General features: G+C 35.7%; 1 protein-coding gene across 3 annotated transcripts in view; it reads right to left on the bottom strand.

The window, feature by feature from the left end:
- Positions 1–1,733: 1,733 nt before the first annotated feature.
- The window catches only part of MON2 (MON2 homolog, regulator of endosome-to-Golgi trafficking), a 121,119-nt gene continuing 100,892 nt past the window's right edge, over positions 1,734–21,960 (bottom strand). For all 3 annotated transcript variants that reach the window (XM_004276583.3, XM_012535478.3, XM_049693959.1), the window contains 3 exons: positions 19,337–19,544; positions 16,792–16,874; positions 1,734–2,279 (listed from right to left, as the gene is read on the bottom strand). In XM_004276583.3, the coding sequence (XP_004276631.1) occupies positions 2,116–2,279; positions 16,792–16,874; positions 19,337–19,544 (455 nt within the window). In that variant the 3' untranslated portion in view covers positions 1,734–2,115. The remainder of the gene's footprint in view (positions 2,280–16,791; positions 16,875–19,336; positions 19,545–21,960) is intronic.

The following is a 21,960-nucleotide window of genomic DNA, read 5'->3' as shown; positions in this document are numbered from 1 at the left end:
ACAAATTCACTATATTTATGCCTTTTTTTTTCTGTAAGGCATGGTCCTAGTATTGAAAACGAATACAATGTTAGCTAAAACTACTCAGTTTATATAAATATATGCTGCATACCCTTGACTCACATCTAACTTTCACTGGAGAATAATAATTCTGATTGCAATTGATCTGTTATTTCTCAAGAAAAGACATATTTTTACTTCATGTAAATTCATGGCAATATTTTTAACGTGTTACTGAATTGGAACACTACCCTTCTTATTCAATTTCAACACTTTATCAGTGATATGCAGATTTTTCTAATTCCCAGTTTAACATATCCAAATACAGAAAATAAACTAAATACACAGATTGAATTTTTTTTTCCACAACTTTCTTTAAGGAAATGCTGAAGATAGAAACTAGGAAATGCCATATTTTACCTTAATTTTAGGTGAAATTATAAAATAGAAATTCATTAATTAGTGTTAAGAAAAATAACATCCCCTCGGAAAAAAAAGACCTTATCACATGTTTACAGATACTAGTGCAAATTAAATAAATACACAATTACAACAGCCTCAACATTGTATCTAATTCATTACTCAATTTTAATATCCTCTTGTAGTTTTATACTTATTCTAGAGAGGCTGAAATTTATAAATTCTATTAAAATTAAAGGCCTTCCAGAACACTAAAATAATACTAAGACCATCGTAATTTCTTACGAATAATCATTTTTAAACATCTTTGAGTCTTCACATAAATAATTATGAAAATTTAACTAAGAAAAATATAATATCATAATCCATTAAAGAAAAAATACAGTGAGCTAGGCCAGTCAGTTTTTTAAGAAATAATTAAGTTAGTGTATTCAAGAGCACTCTTCTTCTTCACTAAGATAGGAAAGTGAAACAAAATTAGCATTTTACTCCATGGCAGAAAGTTTACTGTACTTCTAAATGCTTCACATCTCTAAAAATACACTTCTCATTGTTTTAGAATACACACATATTTTATATTTGTGGGTTAGCACAGTTATTTGCTTCTTGAGAATATGTTACAAAATGAAGCAGTCAAATGAACAAAACCTCACTGCAAAATTTTAGGAAATCTAAGATTATCTTGCCTGGGTCATATTTCAAAGACAGTGATCAATGTTGTTAGTCAGTGGGGGAAAAAAAAAAGATCAGTAGAAATATAAAATAGTCTTTAAAATCCAGACAGCAAATATAAAAAGAGACAGACTTAAGTGAAATCTGGGAAAGATATTTAAAGAAATGAGGTATGATGGAGCCATAGTGCTACAATTTATCTCAATATATTAAGTTTTAATAATAACCTATACTTCAAAGTTGCAATATCAGCAAATCATAAACTATCTGCTGCTGTGTTCTCATGACCTTTCTGGTCAGATGTTTAATAGTCACTAGTAAATACATTTAAAATAAGCATTAAGCTAACTGCGTGATCATACGATAAGCATATCTGCCACTTAAGAAGGCAAATTATAAGTAAAAATGTAAGCAAACAATTTTGTATTAGTAATAAATACAGTTTCAAGCATTTAACATTATCAATATTTTAAAAATTTAAATAATAAATGCAACTATTTTATACAGAACTGTACCATTTATTATACACACAAGTATATCAGTTCCCTTTGTTTACAAAGGCTGGTTATAGACAATATGGAATGTTACAGTACCATCTTGCATAAAATTTTAGTACAATTTTGTACTAGAAAAGGGGTGCAAAAACACCAGCCTAATAAATCTGACAAAATGAAATATCTTTTCTTTCTTTTTAAAAAGTACATCATTAACACATACACCACAAACTGTACATAAGCTTACTTTTAAATCACCAACTGAAGATATGGTAGCAGGTATGCTGTAGTATTAACTATCTCTCCCATCAGTTTAATTTATTAAAGGCTTGCACTGCTACTCATTCAGGAACCTTTGTTGACATGTAAGCTTGTAATATGAATTACTTAACTCAGGTAAGTACAATTTAAAGGAGGCTAACAACAGCTGCCAAGAATTATTTGTAGTAAGAAACGTCCTTCTCACAGAAAATTCACTGAGGAGCAAACATTTTTGTATATCATTCTTCTTAAGATTTATTGTAGCTGGTCAAGATTCTCCATTTTGAACTTTGGATGCTGGTGGTTGCATGAAATCCTTAAAAGGAACTAGTGCCTCTTTAAGTGCAGAGCAGACTTCTGAAGATGAGCAGGTGATGCATTCTACTAAAGTTGGGTATAAGGCAATTACTTGTGCCCAGGTATTTCCATCAACTGTAATGCAAAAAGTATAAAACCTCAAAAAAGAGTGGATTGAAATGGCAGATTATCCAGTTAACATAAACACAATCCTTTAAACACAATGCAAAAAAAAAAAATCCAAAATATGGAAATTCCTCAAGCTTGTACCTTTTCTTTCTTTAAACTTTGGAAGACTTCCTGCAATATTTAATAAGGTATGAGGGAAAAATATATGATCAGTGTGAAGAATCATCAATACCACCAAATTTGACAAAGTACATTTAAAATGATACTTCAATATGTGAAGGTCTTGGAAGCTAAAAAAACAACTCAGAATAATTCAAACCTTTGTCATTTTCAGTATAATAGCCAGAGAAGAAAGTGTACTTTTCAAGAACAATTAGAAAACAATTCAACTTTTTATGCAGTTATATGCTAAAAATATACATATATCTTAAATAATTTTCCTAATAATGTCCTCAATATTGATTTTAACTTCAAATGACCACACATAGATCCATTCTTCTCTTACACTGTTTGCTAATCTTTAATGTATCTGACTAGGTTTAAGCTGTAGTGGGGAGGGACATTTCTGCCTTCCTCATCACTATTATGAACAGCTAGTACAGTTATATGTTATTTGGTGAATGAACAAAAGTGTTGTATTGGGCTTCCCTGGTGGCGCAGTGGTTGAGAGTCCGCCTGCCGATGCAGGGGACACGGGTTCGTGCCCCGGTCCGGGAAGATCCCACATGCCATGGAGTGGCTGGGCCCGTGAGCCGTGGCCGCTGAGCCTGCGCGTCCGGAGCCTGTGCTCCACAGCGGGAGAGGCCACAACAGTGACAGGCCCGCGTACAGCAAAAAAAAAAAAAAAAAAAAAAAAAAAAGTGTTGTATCACAATTACTTTGTGATTTCCTTATACTCTGAGATCACATATTACATTTCTATTTTCCTATAAGTACTGTGTGTATTGTTGAGAGTGCAATACACGATAAAACCTGATGACAGAGTTTTCTTAGAAAGTATATGTATATGGCACTTGGCAGAACGCATCTCAAATTGCTGAGGCAGTGTAGTATAAAAGAAAGAACACTATACTACGCATAACGAGCTTTGGTTCCGTTTTTCACTCCAATTTACTGAGTGTCAACTAAGTGTCTAAAAACCTTTCTGAAATAAGTTAGTGCTGGGTGTCCCTGAACAAGTCAAATAATTTCTCATATCTTGACTTTCACTATAGAATAAAGAAATGAGGTTCTCAAACTAGTGTCCTTCAAGTTACTTCTTTAAAAAAACTGATGGTCAAATAAGTTTGGCAAATGTTGTACATATAATCTTCCTTTTGGGGGATTCATAATTCACACAGGTTCATAGTTAAAGAACAGGTTTAACTCTTATCCAATCCAAGGTTTCCAAAATTAATTTGATTATGGAATTTTTCCCCATTCAATATCTACTGACATCCCTCATCATTAATATTCATTCCTTAGTACATATCTTGGGAAATGCTAACCTGCTCATTTAATCTCTTCTCCACCTCAACAAGGGCTTCCTCAGAGTGGAGGTGAGAAGAAAAGGGGTGTGGAGCTGACGGGTATTGGTGAGGGAGGGAATGTCAGGCCAGAGCTGCTCTGCTTTTAGCTGTTTTGTATGTTGGAAATCCACATCAGATTTCATTTGTAAAAAGAATTTTGCTGCTTAATAGCAACAACAAAAAAGAAACATTAAAAAAACAATGGCCTAAGTAGTTTTAAACAGTCTGCTCCAGCTGTTGTCTATAAAGCTTTCCACTAATCATTTAACAAAAGATTACATAGAGAGAATTCTGGGAAATGGCAAAGTAGTAAGTACCAGGAATCTGTCTGCCCACCTAGACAACAACTGAACTGGCAGAATTTGATGCAACTATCTTGGAACTCTGGAGTCTACTGAAGGCTTGCAACTTCCAGAGGAAGACCAGGATAGTATATTGCAGTTAAGTTTCGTCAATCTAAGCCCTTAGCACAGTAGCAGCTACCCATCCTCTATTCCTAGCCATGTGGTAAGCAGTTGTGCAGGTGTTCCTGGAGCAGCTTGCACGCAGCTTGTGGGAGGCCAGGGTGGGAAAACAGGACTCTATACTCCAAATATCAGGGGTCTGTGCTCTAATTGCTGATCACAGAGGTGCAAAGAGGCTTCAAGAACAAAAGAAAAAACAAATAATTCAAAAATGGGCAAAGGACTTGAATAGACATTTCTCCAAAGAAGATATACAAATGGTCGATAAAGCACATTAAAAGATGCTCAACACCATTAACCATTAGGAAAGTGCAAATCAAAACAACAATGAGATACCACCTCATGCTTAATAGAATAGCTACTATAAAACAACAAACAAACAGAAAACAAGTGTAGGTGAGGCTGTAAAGAAAACAGAACCCTTGTTCACTGTTGGGGGGAATGTAAAATGGTACAGCCACTGTGGGAAACAGTATGGTGATTCCCCAAAAAATAAAAAATAGAATTTACCATATGACCCAGCAATTCCACTTCTGGTATATACCCAAAAGAATTAAAAGCAGGATCTCAAAGAGATATCTGTACACACATGTTCATAGCAGCATTATTCACAACAGCTAACACCATGGAAGTAACCCAAGTGTCCACCAACGGATGAATGGATATATAGATATACACACACACAATGGAATATTATTTGGCCTCAAAAAAGAAGGAAAACTGCAACATACTAAAATATGGATGAACCTTAACAACATTAGCTAAGTGAAATAAGCCAGTCACAAAAAGGCAAATACTGTATGTTTCAACTTATATGAGGTACTTAGAGTAGTCAAGATCATAGAGAGAAAAAGTAGAATGGTGGGCTTCCCTGGTGGCGCAGTGGTTGAGAGTCTGCCTGCCGATGCAGGGGACACGGGTTCATGCCCCGGTCCGGGAAGATCCCACATGCCGCGGAGCGGCTGGGCCCGTGAGCCATGGCCGCTGAGCCTGCGCGTCCGGAGCCTGTGCTCCACAACGGGAGAGGCCACAACAGTGAGAGGCCCGCGTATCGCAAAAAAAAAAAAAAAAAAGTAGAATGGTGATTACCAGGGGCTAGGAGAAGTGGGGAATGGAGAGTTATTGTTTAACAAGTACAGAGTTTCAGTTATAAAATGAAAAGAGTTATGGACATGGCTGGTGGTGACGGTTGCCAACATTGTGAATGTATTTAATGTCACTGAAAAAATGGTTACCATAGTAAGTTTTGTTACATGTATTTTACTGCAATAAAAGAATCTGGGGAAAAAAAAAAGACTGCATAGATTGAAAGCTATCTAGATTGGCCCAGATAGTCAACTGACCAAACTTATTCTTGGTTTATTATAGGAAAATACAAAAATAAATTATTTAAGATAACACCTTAAATTCAGGGGAAGCTACTCAAATTTCTTAAATTAAAATGTTTTAAAAAACTAACCATAGATCTTCATGGGCACTTTGGATTTAACTATGAAAAACAATGAAAAAGCTGTATGTATTGATATGGAAGAATCTCCATGATATTTAATGAAGTGGAAAATATGAAGAGTGTTCCGAACAGTAGGTAAAACCTGGGGCTATTATGCATATTAATTCGTGTTGAAAACTGGGGGTGTACTGGAGCACAGTTGACTTTTGAACAACACAGGTCTGAACTGTGTGGATCCGCTTATACACAGTAAATACTATAGTGCTACACAATCCCCAGCTGGCTGAATCCAAGGATGTAGAACACCGGATACAGAAGAACCATCTAACTGCTTGGAAGGTCAGCACCCCTAACTCCTGCATTGTTCAAGGGCCGACTACATACGTATTTTGTATTTACATAATAAACTTATCGAAGGATCCACAAACTAATAAAAATGGTTGACTACGGTAATGTAAGAGCTGGGCAGATACAGAACAGGGGAAAGACATGTTCCCTGTACATTTTTCAATATTTTTGAATTTCTGAACCATGTATATGTTTACTACCTATTCAAATTTTTAATTAAAGATCAAGTAATGTGATAAATAAGTCCAACAAATGCCTCCTCTCCCACTAGAAAACCCTAAAACAAATAACAAATGTTCTAAACAAATGTTGGGTGAACACTGGTTCCAAACCTTGTAGCCATCCCCTAGAATTAATTTTGGACTGACTACGAGCATGTCCAACATATTTCTGCTGGGAAGGCCTGGACTTCTCTAAGTTGTCTTCTTCTTTTCTGTTTATAATGAAGCTTATCATACCATTTTAATATGTTACTATATCATCATCATCATTATGGTTACATTTAATTTAAATCTTCACTTAATATGCCCAAAGGTATAATTCAAACTCAAACAATTTTTAACATTAATTTAGTTAGATCATCTATCATTACTAGGCTGCCCTACCCATGGCCCATTGACTTTGTAAAAAGCAGGTTACTAAGTTTTCCTTCCCTTTTCTTCCTTTATACAAATTCTGGTTACATTCTAGACAGCTATCTAAAGATCATTAAAAAAATAAATAAAAAAGAATGCAAGTACTATGCACTGAAATACATATGCTGTATTTAATACATCTATAGCAATAACATGAAAAATAGAGAAGTTCCTGTTTATTTCTTAAGTATAACATATTTCTAAGAATCAAATTCTATCCTGTGATCTAATAAAGATTTTACTGGTCTCCAGGAAATCAACGCATGGTCTCCCTCTCTGAAAATTCAACCAGAACATTTTATTAAGATAACTCAAAAAAAAAAAAAAAAAAAAAAAAAGATAACTCAAATTTGAACTTGATGGGATAAATTAAGGACACTGTTCCAGAATTTTTCTTAGAAATTCTACCCCTTCTTTTGGGTTGAATATACACAAGTCTACTGCCTCTTAATATCCAGTATAATACTCACGCTTTCTAGGCCAAAGTAACAGTCAGTGAATTTTGAAAACAGAAAAATATGTATTTAATTGTGTAACAACTGACAGGAACAAATATGCTGGGACTCACTTATTAGGCATTTATTAGGAACCTAATTTTTCTTGGTTATTAAAAGTAATGCTGGGCTTCCCTGGTGGCGCAGTGGTTGAGAGTCTGCCTGCCAATGCAGGGGACGCGGGTTCGTGCCCCGGTCCGGGAAGATCCCACATGCCGCGGAGCAGCTGGGCCCGTGAGCCATGGCCGCTGAGCCTGCGCGTCCGGAGCCTGTGCTCCGCAAATGCTGCTTAAAGCGCCAATCTGCTAAGGTGCTTGTGCCTGAATGTAAGTAAACACACTTCCTTCTATAACAAAGTCTTATATAAAAAGTCAGCTGAACCAGTGTTCTCAGTGACACAATTGACTTATACTCTGATGCCAGCTCTTTATCTTGTCCTGGACCAGTAGCTGGTCCAAAAAAAAACCACACATACACACACACTTTGAGCAGCAGTCTTGTAAAGGATTCAAAATAGGATAAAACACGGTTCAAATAGCCTGTCAAGAAGTTTACACTTTAAGAGGCATGAGTCATGTACATGTATAACTATAATACAAACAGAGTGCTTTAAGACAAAGGCACACATAAAAGAGCTACAAGTTCACCAAAAAAAGAAATTGCTCACCTTTAAGGAATAAAAACAAGGCTTAAAAGTGGTGTGATATCTGAACAGGGTGGATATGGGCAGGAGAATGGAATGAGCAAAGGACTAGGAATACTCGGATAGACTAAGAATTTTAGTTTGGTGAGAGAGTAGGATATATGAAGTCTAGTGGGAAATAAAGCATGAACAGAATGGAGTCAGACAGTATTTGTATTTGGTAGGTTATGGTTAATGAAAAAGATTATTTTGTTTTGTTTTACAAGGATGGAAAAATGAATGACCAAAGCTACACTTTTGGAAAAATCATTTCTGGCATTAATGTAAGAATGGATTGGATAGAAATGAGTGACAGAAAGAGGAAACAAATGAGAAAAGGCTATAAAAATAATTCAAAGTTTCTTATACCTATATGATAAATCACTACAAATGCAGAAGCCTCCTACAACCCCAAAAAGTCAGTCATGTTCTACATTAAAAATATATAAAATATCGGGGCTTCCCTGGTGGTGCAATGGTTGAGAATCTGCCTGCTAATGCAGGGGACATGGGTTCGAGCCCTGGCCTGGGAGGATCCCACATGCCGCGGAGCAACTAGGCCCGTGAGCCACAACTACTGAGCCTGCGCGTCTGGAGCCTGTGCTCCACAACAAGAGAGGCTGTGATAGTGAGAGGCCCGTGCACCGCAATGAAGAGTGGCCCCCGCTTGCCACAACTAGAGAAAGCCCTCACACAGAAACGAAGACCCAACACAGCAAAACTAAATAATTAATAAACTCCTACCCCCAACATCTAAAAAAAAAAAATATATATATATATAAAATATAAATTATCTATATTCAGACCAATTTAGTTAAAAAAAATCCAGCCAGACTGTGAGGTCAGGATTATAGCAGTGTGAGAAGCTCCCTTTGTCTCTTCCCTTCAATCTATAACTAGTAAAACATCCATAACTCAATAAAAGTATCTCTGCCCAATACACCAGGATTCCAGAGAATTCCACACATCTGTACAACTATACGTAAGAGTGGATGGACTAGGAATTCCCTGGTGGTGCAGTGGTTAGGACTCCGCACTCTCAATGCCAAGGGCCTGGGTTCAATCCCTAGTCAGGGAACTAAGATCCCACAAGCAGTGTGGCCAAAAAAAAGAGTGGATGGGCTGAAACACACAGAGGAGGCAGGACCAGGCAAACAGTGGAGGTGGTGCCTGCAGTCCTAGATCCCCAGCCACAGCAGCTAAGCCTGCAGCCTCAGAAAACCTGGTAGCAGCAGGGCAGGTGATGCACATGACTCCAGCTTCTCAGCCACAGCAGTGGCTAAGGCTACAGGGAACTAGGCAACAACAGGGCCTGCAACGTTATCCCTCCAGTCATGCAGGCACATATGACTCTGGCCCTTTGGCCCATAGCAGCAGCGTCCATGAAACTGATAACCCTGGATGTGGCAAAAGCACCCAAGACCTCAGCTCCTCACCCCAACCACCCTCTGTCCCCACTGCACTGGACCCAGAAGCATGGATCCAGGAGATCCCAGACATGGTGGACACACCTGCTATCTCAGTGCCATAGGCAGCGACACCAGTAACAACAGCGACACTGGCAGCAGCAAGGTACCAGCAACCCTGGAAGCATAAGCAGTGACAACAAGGGCACCAGACGACACCTCTAGCAGAGGCAGTGGTGGATGGAAAGTGCCATTTCTCAAATATAACCATAGGCAACTCAGGTAAGAGAAACCAAAAACTTGTACTATAGTGCCACCTACTGAAAAACAAAAGAAAGGCCTCTAATTACTAACCTGTTAAATTGTTAGAGTCAAGTAAAAAAGAAGCCTTACTAAAGAAAAGAGGTGTGAGTTACTTCAAATATATGAGAGGAACAACTCTTCAAGCACCATGAAAAACCAGAGTAATATGGTATCACAAAAGAAAACGAAAGTTCTCCAGAAACCAAACTTAAAATTAAACAATACTGCAATCTAACTGACAGAATTCAAAATAGCTGTCCTAAAGAAATTCAACCAGCTACAAGAAAACTCAGAAAGGTAGTTTGATGAGCTTAGGAATAATATTAATGAGCAGAGGAATACATTACCAAAGAAACTGAAACTGAAAAGGAACCAAACAAATTCTGGAGCCAAAGAACTCAATAAATGAGATGAAGAATGCATAAGAACATATGGGAAATAGAGCAGACCATATGGAAGAGAGAATTAGCTAGCTCAAAGATGGAAATCAAGAAATCAATACAAGTAGAAGAGGAAAGAGAGCTAAGATTTTTAAAAAATGAAGGAATTCTATAAGAACTATCCAACTCTATTAGGAAAAGCAACATCAGAATAATGAGTATCCCAGGAGAAGGGGACAGAGGGTTTATTTAAAGAAATAATAGCTGAAACCTTCCTAAACCTGGGGAAGGAACTGGATATACAAGTCCATGCATCTAAGAGAACAGCTAATTACCTCAATGCAAAAAGACCTTCTCCAAGACATATTAAAACTGTGAAAAATCAATGACAAAGAAAGAATTTTAAAAGCATCCAGGGAAAAAAGAATGGTAACCTACCATTAGGTAACTCATTAGGCTATCAGCAGATTTCTCATAAGAAAATCTATAGGCCAGGAAAGAATGGAATGACATACTCAAAATGTTGAAAGATTAAAAACTATCAGCCAAGCATACTCTATCCAGCAAAGTTATCCTTCAGATATGAAGGAGAAATAAAGCCTTTCCCAGACAAACAAGCTGAGGGAGTTCATCAACAAAGACCTGCCTTAAAAGAAATGTTGAAAGGAGCTCTTCTACTTGAAACAGAGGTAAAAGTACACAAAACATTGAATAAGGTGATAATACAGACAAAATCTTTTAAATACTTAATTATAGCATGAAGGTTAAAGGGGAAAAAGCAGTAAAAAATAACTATAACTATTTTAATTTAGTAACAAAATCACAACATAAAAAAGGATAATGAGACAACAAAAAACACAAAAGGGGAATAGGAAAAGGACAGAACCTATATAGGCAAATAACATGCTATCAGCAGAAAAAGAAATATTTCATCTATGAGACATGTCATAAACATCAAGGTAAACACAAAATATAAATCTAGAGCAGAGATTCAAAACATAAAAAAGGAGAAAACTGATAAAAACATCATAAAAAACCCAACAAATGAAACTGGCAGAAACACAAGGAAAGAGAAACAATGGAGATATAGACCAACCAGAAAACAAAAGATAAAGTGGCAGTACTCAGTCCTCATCCATCAATAATCACCCTAAATGTAAATGGATTGAATTCACCAATCAAAAGACATAGACTGGTTGGATGGATTAAAAAATAAGGCCCAAGTACATGCTGTCTCCAGGAGACTCATGTCAGCTCTGAAGACAAACACAGGCTCAAAATGAAGGGATAGAAGATGATACTTCAAGCACATGACAGCCAAAAGAAAGTGGATGTACCCATACTCATATCAGACAAAATACACTTCAAGCCAAAAAAGGTAACAAGAGACAAAGATGAATACTATATAATGATAAAGGGGAAAATTCATCAAGAAGACATAACAGTTAATATATATGTACCTAACAGTTAATATGTATGTACCTAACATAAAAGCACCAAAATATATAAAGCAATTATTAATACATCTAAAGGGAGAAACTGACAGCAACACAGTAATAGTAGGTGACTTTAACACCTCACTTACAGCAATGGATAGATCATTCAGACCGAAAGTCAACAAATAAATAGTGGCCTTCAATGAAACATTAGACCAGATGGGCTTGATAGATTTATACAGAACATGCCATCCAAATGCACCAGAATACACATTCTTCTCAAGTGCACATGGAACATTATTAAGGACAGACCATATGTTGGGGTACAAGTCTCAATAAATTTAAGAAGACTGAAACCATATCAAACATCTTTTCTGATCACAAATGGTATGACACTAGAAATCAACTACAAAAAGAAAGCTGGAAAAATCACAAATATGTGGAAACTAAAGAAACATGCTACTGAACAACTACTGGGTCAATGAAGAAAGCAAAGGATAAATTCTAAAAACACCTGAAGACAAATGGAAACAAAAATACAACATTCCAAAATCTATGGGATGCAGCAAAAGTGGTATTTATGGGGAAGTTTATAGCAATACAGGCCTGCCTCAAGAAACAACAAAAATCTCAAAAAATCTAACCTTACACCTAAAGGAACTAGAAAAGGACAAATGAAGCCCAAAGTCAGTGGAAGAAAGGAAATAATAAACAGCAGAGCAGAAATAACTGAAATAGAGACTAAAAAGACAATAGCAAAGATCAATAAAACTAAGAGCTGCTTCTTAAAAAAGAGCAATAAAACTGAGAAACCTTTAGCTAGACTCACTGAGGAAAAAAGAGAAGGCTTAGATGAATAAAATCAAAAACAAAAGAGGAGATGGACTTCCCTGGTGGTCCAGTGGTTAAGGCTCTGTGCTTCCACTGCAGGGGGCATGAGCCTGATCCCTGGTTGGGGAACTAAGATCCCGCATACCATGCAGCATGGCCACAAAAATTAAAAAAAAAAAAAAAAAAAGAGAAATAACAACAGATACCACAAAAATAGAAAACATTATGAGAATACTATGAACAGCTATATGCCAACAAAATGGACAACGTAGATGAAATGGATAAATTCTCAGAATCATACAATCTTCCAAGACTGAATCATGAAGAAACAGGAAATCCGAATAGACTGATCACTAGCAAGGGGACTGAAACAGTAATAAAAAACCTCATAAAAAAACAAAAATCCAGGACCAGATGGCTTCACAGGTGAATTCTACTAAACATTCAAAGAAAATTTAATACTAATGCTTCCTAAATTCTTCCAAAAAATAGAAGGGGAGGGAATGCTTCCTAACTCATTTTACAAGGCCGCCATTACGCTGATACCAAAATCAAATAAGGACAAAAAAGAAAAAAGAAAACTGCAAGCCAATATGTCTGTTGAACATAAATGCAAACACTGTCAACAAAATATTAGCAAACTGAACTCAACAATAAGTTGAAAGGATCATACACAATCATTAAGCGGGATTTATTCCAGAGATACAAATTAATTTCAACTGCAAATTAATCAACATGATACACCACATTAACAAAATGGACAAAAACCTTATGATCATCTCAACAGATATAGGAAAAGCATTTGACAAGATTCAACGCCTATTTTTCTAATAAAAACTCTCAATAAAATGGATATAGAGGACTGTACCTCAACAATAATAAAAGCTGTATGACAAACCCACAGCTAACATCATACACAGTGGTGAAAAATTGAAAGCCATCTCTCTAAGATCAGGAAAAGGACAAGAATACCCACTCTCACCACTCTTATTCAACATGGTATTGGAAGTCCTAACCAAAGCAATTAGGCAAGAGAAAGAAATAAAAGCCATCAAAATTGGAAAGGAAGACATAAAACTATCACTATTTCTGGATGACATGATTTTATATATAGAAATCCTAAAGACTCCACCAAAAAACTGTCAGGAATAATAAATGAATATATTAAAGTTTCAGGGTATGAAATCAACATACAAAATCTGTTGCATTCTGTACACTAGCAACAAACTATCAGAAAGAGAAATCAGGAAAACAGTCTCATTTACAATTGCAGCAAAAAGAATAAAATACCTAGGAACAAATTTAACCAAGGAGGTGAAAGAACCTGTACACTGAAAACTATAAGACACTGGTGAAAGAAACTGAAGAATATGCAAAGGAATAGAAAGATATTCCATACTCATGGACTGGAAGAATTAACATTGTTAAAATGTCCATATTACCTAAAGCAACCTACAGAGTCAATGTAATCCCTATCAAAATCCCAATGATATTTTTCACAGAAATAGAGCAAAAAAATCCTAAAATTTATATGGAACCACAAAAGACCCTGAAGAGAAAAGCAATCCTGAGAAAAAAAGAACAAAGCTGTAGGTATCACACTCCCTGTTTTCAAATTATACTACAAAACTGTAGCAATCAAAACATCCTGGTATTGCCAGCAAAACAGACACACAGATCAATGGAATTCAGTTGAGAGCCTAGAAATAAACCCACACATATATGGAAAATTAATTTACATCAAAAGAACAAAGAACATACAGTGGAGAAAGGACAGTGTCTTCAGTAAGAGGCATTGGGAGAACTGGACAGCCAGACGCAAAAGAATAAAACTAGACCACTATATTACTTATCTTACACCAGACACAAAAATCAACTCAAAATGGATTAAAGACTTGAATGTAAGACCTGAAACCATAAAAATCCTAGACAAAAACATAGGCAGTACACTCATTCACACTGGTCTTAGAAATATCTTTCTGGATATATCTCCCCAGGCAAGGGTAAGAAAAGCAAAAATAAATAAATGAGAGTGTATCAAACTAAAAAGCTTCTGCACAGTAAAGGAAACTATCAACAAAATGAAAAGATTACCTACCAAATGGAAGAAGATATTTGCAAATCATTATATCTGATAAGGGGTTAATATCCAAAATACATAAAGAACTTATACAACTCAACAACAAAAAAACAAACAACTCTATTAAAAAATGGGCAGAGGATCTGAATAGACATTTTTCCAAAAAAGACATATAGATGGGGCTTCCCTGGTGGCACAGTGGTTAAGAATTCACCTGCCAATGCAGGGGACACGGGTTCGAGCCCTGGTCTGGGAAGATCCCACAGGCCGCAGCAACTAAGCACATGCGCCACAACTACTGAGCCTGCGTGCTGCAACTACTGAAGCCCGCATACCGAGAGCCTGTGCTCCGCAACAAGAGAAGCCATCACAGTGGAAGCCTGTGCACCTCAACGAAGAGCAGCCCCCGCTCAACACAACTAGAGAAAGCCTGCGTGCAGCAACGAAGACCCAATGCAGCCAAAAAATAAATAAATAAAATAAATTTATTTAAAAAAAAAAAGACATACAGATGGCCATAGGCACATGAAAAGATTCTCAACATGACTAATCATTAGGGAGATGCAAATCAAAACCACAATGAAATATAACCTCATGCCCATTAGAATGACTACTATTGAAAAGGCAAGAAAATAACAAATGTTAGGATGTGGGGGGGGAAGGGAATCCTTATACAATGTCAGTGAAAATGTAAATTTGTGTAGCCACTATGGAAAACAGTATGGAGGTTCCTCAAAAAATTAAGACTAGAACTACCATATGATCCAGCAATTACACTTCTGGGCATTTATCTGAAGAATACGAAAATACTAATCTGAAAAGATACATGCATCCCATGGTCATCATAGCATTATTTACAATAGCCAAGAAATGGAAACATCAACGGATTAATGGCTAAAGACAATGCTCTATACACACACACACACACACACATATATACATATATATACAATGGGATACTACTACTCAGCCATAAAAAAGAAGGAAATCTTGCCATTTGCAACAGCATGATGGAACTTGAGGGTATTATGCTAAGCAAAATAAGTCAGATGGAGAAAGACAATACTGTATGATTTCACCCATATGTGGAATATTTTTTTAAAAAAATAATAAACAAACCAAACCAAATAAAAACAAACACATAGATACAGAGAACAGAGTAGTGGTTACCAGAAGGGAAGGGAGATGGGGGAGGGTGAAATGGATAAAGGGGGACACCTGTATGGTGATGGATAAAAACTAAACTTTTGGTGGTGAGCACAGTAGTGTAGTATATACACAAGTAAAAATATAATGTTGTACACGTGAAACATATAATGTTATAAACCAATCGTACTTGATAAATAAAATAATAATAAACCACAAGGAGGTATCACTTCAAACCTGTTTGAATGGTGTCATCAAAAAAAGAAGAAATATTAAGTGTTAGCAAGGATGTGGAGAAAAGGGAAGCCTTGTGCCCTGTGCATGGGAATGTAATTTAGTACAACCACCATGAAAAACTGTATAGCATTTCCTCAAAAAATTAAAAATATAACTACCATATGATCCAGCAACTCCACTTCTAGGCATATGTCCAAAGAAAAAGGAAACAGGATCTCAAAGAGATAACCGCACTCCCAATGTTCATTGTAGCATTACTCACAATAGCCAAGACATAGAAACAACCTAAGTGTCCATCAATGGATGAATGGATAATGATGTGCTACATGTGTATATGTATATTTATATGTATTTGTAAACACACATATACACACACACACAACAAAATATTATTCATCCGTGAGAAAGAGGAAAATCCTGCCTTTTGAGACAATGGGATAGGCCTGAGGGCATTATGTTAAGTGAAATGTCACATAGAGAAAGACAAATACTATATTATGATATCGCTTATATGTGGAATCTAAAAAAGCTGAACTCCTAGAAACAGAGGGTAGAATGGTGGTTGCCAATTCTGGGAGGGTCAGGGAAATGGGTAGATGTTGGTCAAAGGGTACAAACTTCCAGGTATAAGATGAATAAATTCCAGGGATTTAGTATACAGCATGGTGATTACAGTTAATAATACTGTGTTATATACTTGCAAGTTGCTAAGAGAGTAGATCTTTAAATGTTCTCAGCACAGACAAGGAATGGTAATTGTGTGACATGATGGAGGTGTTAGCTAACACTTCCATGGTAAACATATTGCAATATAAAAAGGTATCAAATCAACAAGCTGTATACCTTCAACTTATACACGGTTGTATGTCAACTACATCTCAAAGCTGGGGGGAAAAAAGTCAGCAAAATTTGCTTAAAATAAAGAAAACATTACAAAGTAATTTTACTTAATTGACATCCTAATGGACTTGCTGCTTTGTTGTCATAAGGCCTGGAGAAAAATGTCTTATAGCTGTTATGTTCCTAAAACTCAGTTAACTTAATAGTAGTATAAAAATACAACACAAATAGAACATAAATGTTATAAATTTAGAATAACTGAGTTTCCAAGCACTTACCATTCTCAGGCTGAGTTTTCTTAAGTGAATCAATGAGAGTACTGACTGCTTTTAAGACAAATATGATTTCTGTTACTTGTTGCCTAAAAAAAAGATGGGAAATTATTTCCATCAAGATTTCAAGATATGCCATGTGTGTTTTGTACTAAGTTATACAAATAGACATACTCTGGAAAACATTAAACACGAAACAATGCAAAGTTAATATTAGTTTTAAATTCTTATAAAAGAAAATCATTTCATTAACATGTACTTCAGTGTGCAATTAAGATTTATAGTTATTCTAAGTTATCAACATTAAAATGGGGGAGGCAATCTACTCATGCAAATCTAAATTTATTAGTAAGGTATTTCATAGAACTACTTCAAATTAAAACACTGTACAAGATGTGCTTTTAAAACTTCTACAGCAGTTCTTTTTTTTTTTTAACTTATTAGTACTAAAAGAGATTTGCCAAAGCTTAAAGGGAAATAAAGATCACTATTACCCCCTTCACATATTTTATCATGCTGTGAAAAGTATCTTTAAAATCACAATAGTACTTATTTAACTTTCTAAAACAACAAATAAGAAATATGCTCAAAATCAACCCCAAGGTGACACTGTTTGGAGACATTAGCAATGAAGAATAAACTTGAAGTAAAGGACCAACAAGAGTAGTTTGATTTCTTTCTTTCTCCTTGCAGAAATATATTTCTTCTGCTCTATAGTCCTCCCCCACACCCTACTCCTGGTATGAATCTGTGTTATCACTCAACAGATAAGATTTTCCTAATACTATGACAGGGTACTATTTCAAGCCTCCCTTTGTAAGTATACAAATATTTTATTGTGTTGCAGTGTAGCTTTTTAGAAAATAATGCAGTAATACTGCATCAAACACAGGATGATACAATATAACAACTATAAATAAGACTCAATTTAAAGCAATAAACACTTAAAACACAAAAAATGAAGGAAAGCTGCTTTCTGAAATCGAATAGTATCTTATACTCCAATAAAAATATTCCAATCAAGGCAACTCCATTACTGCTTTTCCAAGTATGCTTCAGAGGTCAATTTTAATAAATCAATTTTCAGTCATGACAATAACCAAATTATTAACATGTCTTTGGAATGTTTTTGTATAAAATCCACTAGGAGGTATAATTTATGTTCTAGAAATTCAAAATACAGTGGATGCTAGAAGTAGAAATACAAATGGCAAATAAGCATTGGTAATTAAAAAAAGAAAAGAAAAATTTTAAAAAAAGTGGATATTTCTTCATTCATCAAATTTTTAAAAAGAAAAAATAAGTGATAAAGTGGCAAATAATTTTAAACTGCTAAAAATTGAGGGAAAAGACAGTCATATACTCCTGGGAGAAAATAAACTGATAGAAGTCTCTAACAGGCAATTTTTAATATATATCAAAACCTTTTAAAATGTCTGTATCTTTTGACAGGTCAATCCCAACTCTGGAGATTTATTCTAAGTAAATAAGAATGTAAACAAAGACTTAGGGTTACTGATTTACTGCCTTATGAGATGGGACCTGGAATGATTTTCCTAACTCTTTCCTGACTTTGATAACTTTGTCTTCCAATATTATTTTCTGTTTGCTTCTTTGATAACTTTGTCTTCCAATATTATTTTCTGTTTGCTTCATTTGCTTTGCCTTAACCTCTAACTTACACATTAAAAAATAGATTGGAGGGGCTTCCCTGGTGGCACGGTGGTTGAGAGTCCACCTGCCGATGCAGGGGACACGGGTTCGTGCCCCGGTCCGGAAAGATCCCACATGCCGCGCAGCGGCTGGGCCCGAGAGCCATGGCCGCTGAGCCTACGCATCTGGAGCCTGTGCTCCGCAACGGGAGAGGCCACAACAGTGAGAGGCCCGCGTACCGCAAAAAAAAAAATAGATTGGCAACATAACTGCAATTTATGATTGTATTTTTTGATGAATTCTGATATATACCCCAACTTTGATTAGCCTTGGCTTAGCAGAAAGACCTAGATCCCCTTCAACTGGCATGGCATGACTACATGAGAAGCAAATCAGTTTAGGTACAAGGGCTTAATTAAGCAAATTAGATGAAAAGAAGATCTAAGATTTGGCTAGATGACTTACAGAGAAACCTAGAAATAACTGTAAAACAAATTAGGAAGTTCATAAAGTATGATTTATCTATTATTTTCTCTCTAGAGAGATTCACGATCATGTGTTCATACAGATCCACAAGTCCTTACCCAGAAATCCTTGAGAAGATATATTTTAGAATTCAATTTTTTTCGAATTAAAATAAGTAATTTGGTATATATACCATATATTACTTAACCTCCATAAGCAGTATGAAAAAGCACCCCATAATAAAACACAGTAATATATCTGCAGCAAAACTTATGAATATTTACACTGTATGGGATAAATAAAATTATAAACAGCCTCAGGTTAAGTTCAGATCACTTATGAAAACACTTGATTTCCAGAGCTTTTTAAAAGTATTAATAACTATGACAGTGTATTTCCTTCTTTAATTAAAAAAATACATATATACATATACCTTGGAAGAGGGCATTTACCACTTAATCTTTCATCCTCTATATAACGATGTAGTACATCTTGAGACCTCTTTAGAAGCACTGAGAGTGCCATCCGTGAGATGTAGCCTTCTTGAGGTGTTGTGACTTTATTGCTGAAGGAAAACTGGAGCAGTGTTTCAAAACACATTTTAGAAAATTCTTCTCTCAAACGAATATCAATCTCTGCTTCTGTAGAATTAACAATGTTTGATGGTTAATACAAGGTTAAATAAATACACCTTAATGACACGATTCTTAGCAAACTAGGAATAGAAGGAAATTCCTTAACTGATAAAGAGCATCTATGAAAAACTTATACCATACACACACACACACACACACACACAGAAACAGTTTTCCTCCTTGCAAGGTCAAAAAACAAGGCAAGACTATCCACTCTCATCACTTCAACATTTGTCTTGTCTTGGTCTTTTTATACACTTCTACAGCACTAGAGTACCTCTCAACAATCTTCTACATGGTCAAACTTGGAATAATCCGTTTGTCTGTCTGTTTCTTTTTTTCTCTTGGCAACATCTTCCCTGGACCCTGACCTCTGCTCCAGTCTGGACTAGTTGCTCTCTGGACATACTGTCCAGTTATATCCTGGAACTAGTCTTTGGCCTCACCCTGTGAGTTGTTTTTTTCCTCTCTTGTGTTATATCTTACTTTCTAGACCTCATGCTTTCCCTTTTTTTGATTTACTCCTTTGTTTTCACAGGGCATATTCTGTAGTACCTGAGAAAGTGAATGGGAAGTAAAAATTTTGAGACCTTACATTTCTGAAAATGTCATTTTACTGTGGTACTCAAAGTGTGGTTCCTAGCAGCATTAGCACCACCAGAGAACTTGTTAGAAATGCAAATTCTCATGCCTCACCCCAGACCTACTGAATCAGAAACTCTGGGGTTACAGTCCAGCAATGACTTCACTCCAGGTGAGGATAATGCACACTGACATTTGAGAATTACCATTCTACACTCCTCACTTGGCCAACAGTGGGCCTAGGTATAAAACGCCATGTTAAAAATCTTTTCCATTTATGACTATGAAACCATAGCCTCAACGTCTCTGAGCATCCAGTGTTGCTGAGAATTGCAATGTCCTTTTGATACAACTCTTTTGTGTTTGAACTTTTTTCTTTTCTTTTTGCAATCTTTTAGCATCTTCTCTTTATTTCTATTATTCTGGTATTTCATGATGACTTATCTTATTGTGAGTCTTTTTTCTTTCACTATTCTGGGTACTGAGAGACCGCTTTTAATCTGCAGATTTGTATCTTCAGTTTGTTTCTTTGATAATTTCCTCTCCTAGCTTTTCTCTATTCTCTCTTTCTGGAAGACCTATTGTCAGATGTTAGATCCCTCGGATCCATTTTATTTCTTTCTTCTCATACTGTCCACTTGTTTGTCTTTGCTCTACTTCTGGGTTATATTTTCTTAATGTTTTCTTCCAACCCTCCATTGAACATATTTCAGCTATCATATTTTTAGCTTCTTTGAGCTCTTTCGTGTTCTGATTGTTCCATTTTAATATCATTTTTCTTGTTTCATGAATGTAAAATCTTTTATCTCCTTAAGCATCCTAATTATATATTTTTTTAAATAAATGTTTTCTATGGCTCTGCATTTTATCTCTTTCCTACCAGTTTCTTTCACCCTGTCTTCATTTGTTTTGGTCTTTCTCTTTTGTGTTGGAAGATTTCCTCAAACGCCTGTGAGCTGTGGCTGTCAAATCATACTTAAGAGCAGGGGACCAAAAATAATCACTGGAACCTCTGTGTTTATAGCTTGGTCTTGTTTATTAGCAGGAAAGACTCTGTATGTATATGTTTAAAGAAAAGTCCAAGTTAAAGCTGAGAAATTTGTGTCCAATGGTCAAGTCACTGGAAAAACATACATGTACCTTCTTTATCTTGGTACATTTAATATTATAAATGGCAAGAGGTATCATCAGAAAACTGCTAGAAAAGTATACATGGTAACTTGGTAATCCTTATTTAGCTTAGAATATTTACATATAATTATAAACATGGTTCTTAAAATGTATTTTATAAAAAATTTATCTATAATTTTTAAATATTCTTAATAAAATGTTGACTAAATTAAGATAAATGGACTTCAAAATTTTTTCTCTGAGGTGCTAATGTTTTCAAACCTGTACTTTACCAGATTAATTTTAAAAACTGTCTGGGCTAGGAAAAAGAACCAGTTTGTGAAGTAAGCAGTATCTAGTGGTCAAACTGTACATAGAAATGCTCTTTAAAGTGTTTACCACAGTTTAGTAGAATTTAGTCACAGCTCCAGTAAATTCTGGGGACTAAGGATATGCATGGCACAAATTTAGAACTTTTTAATTATCTCACCAAAAAAATCACATTATGGTGCCACAATTACATTTAACACTTGAGCATAGGTTTAAAAAAAAGAAATAATAGCAAAAACCAACTTACATCTCATCTCCCAATATGGTACATCAAAAGAAGCATGTGGTTCTTTTTAAGGATGAACTTTGGTCTCCAGCCTTAAGACTGTGGGCAATTATTTTCAACCTTTTCTAAACCCATTTCCCCTCTGTAATACAGTAGAACCTATCCTCACAGAAA

This window comes from Orcinus orca, chromosome 11 (genome assembly GCF_937001465.1).
Source record: "Orcinus orca chromosome 11, mOrcOrc1.1, whole genome shotgun sequence".
Taxonomy (NCBI): domain Eukaryota; kingdom Metazoa; phylum Chordata; class Mammalia; order Artiodactyla; family Delphinidae; genus Orcinus; species Orcinus orca.
This window is presented reverse-complemented; position numbering and strand designations above follow the sequence as displayed.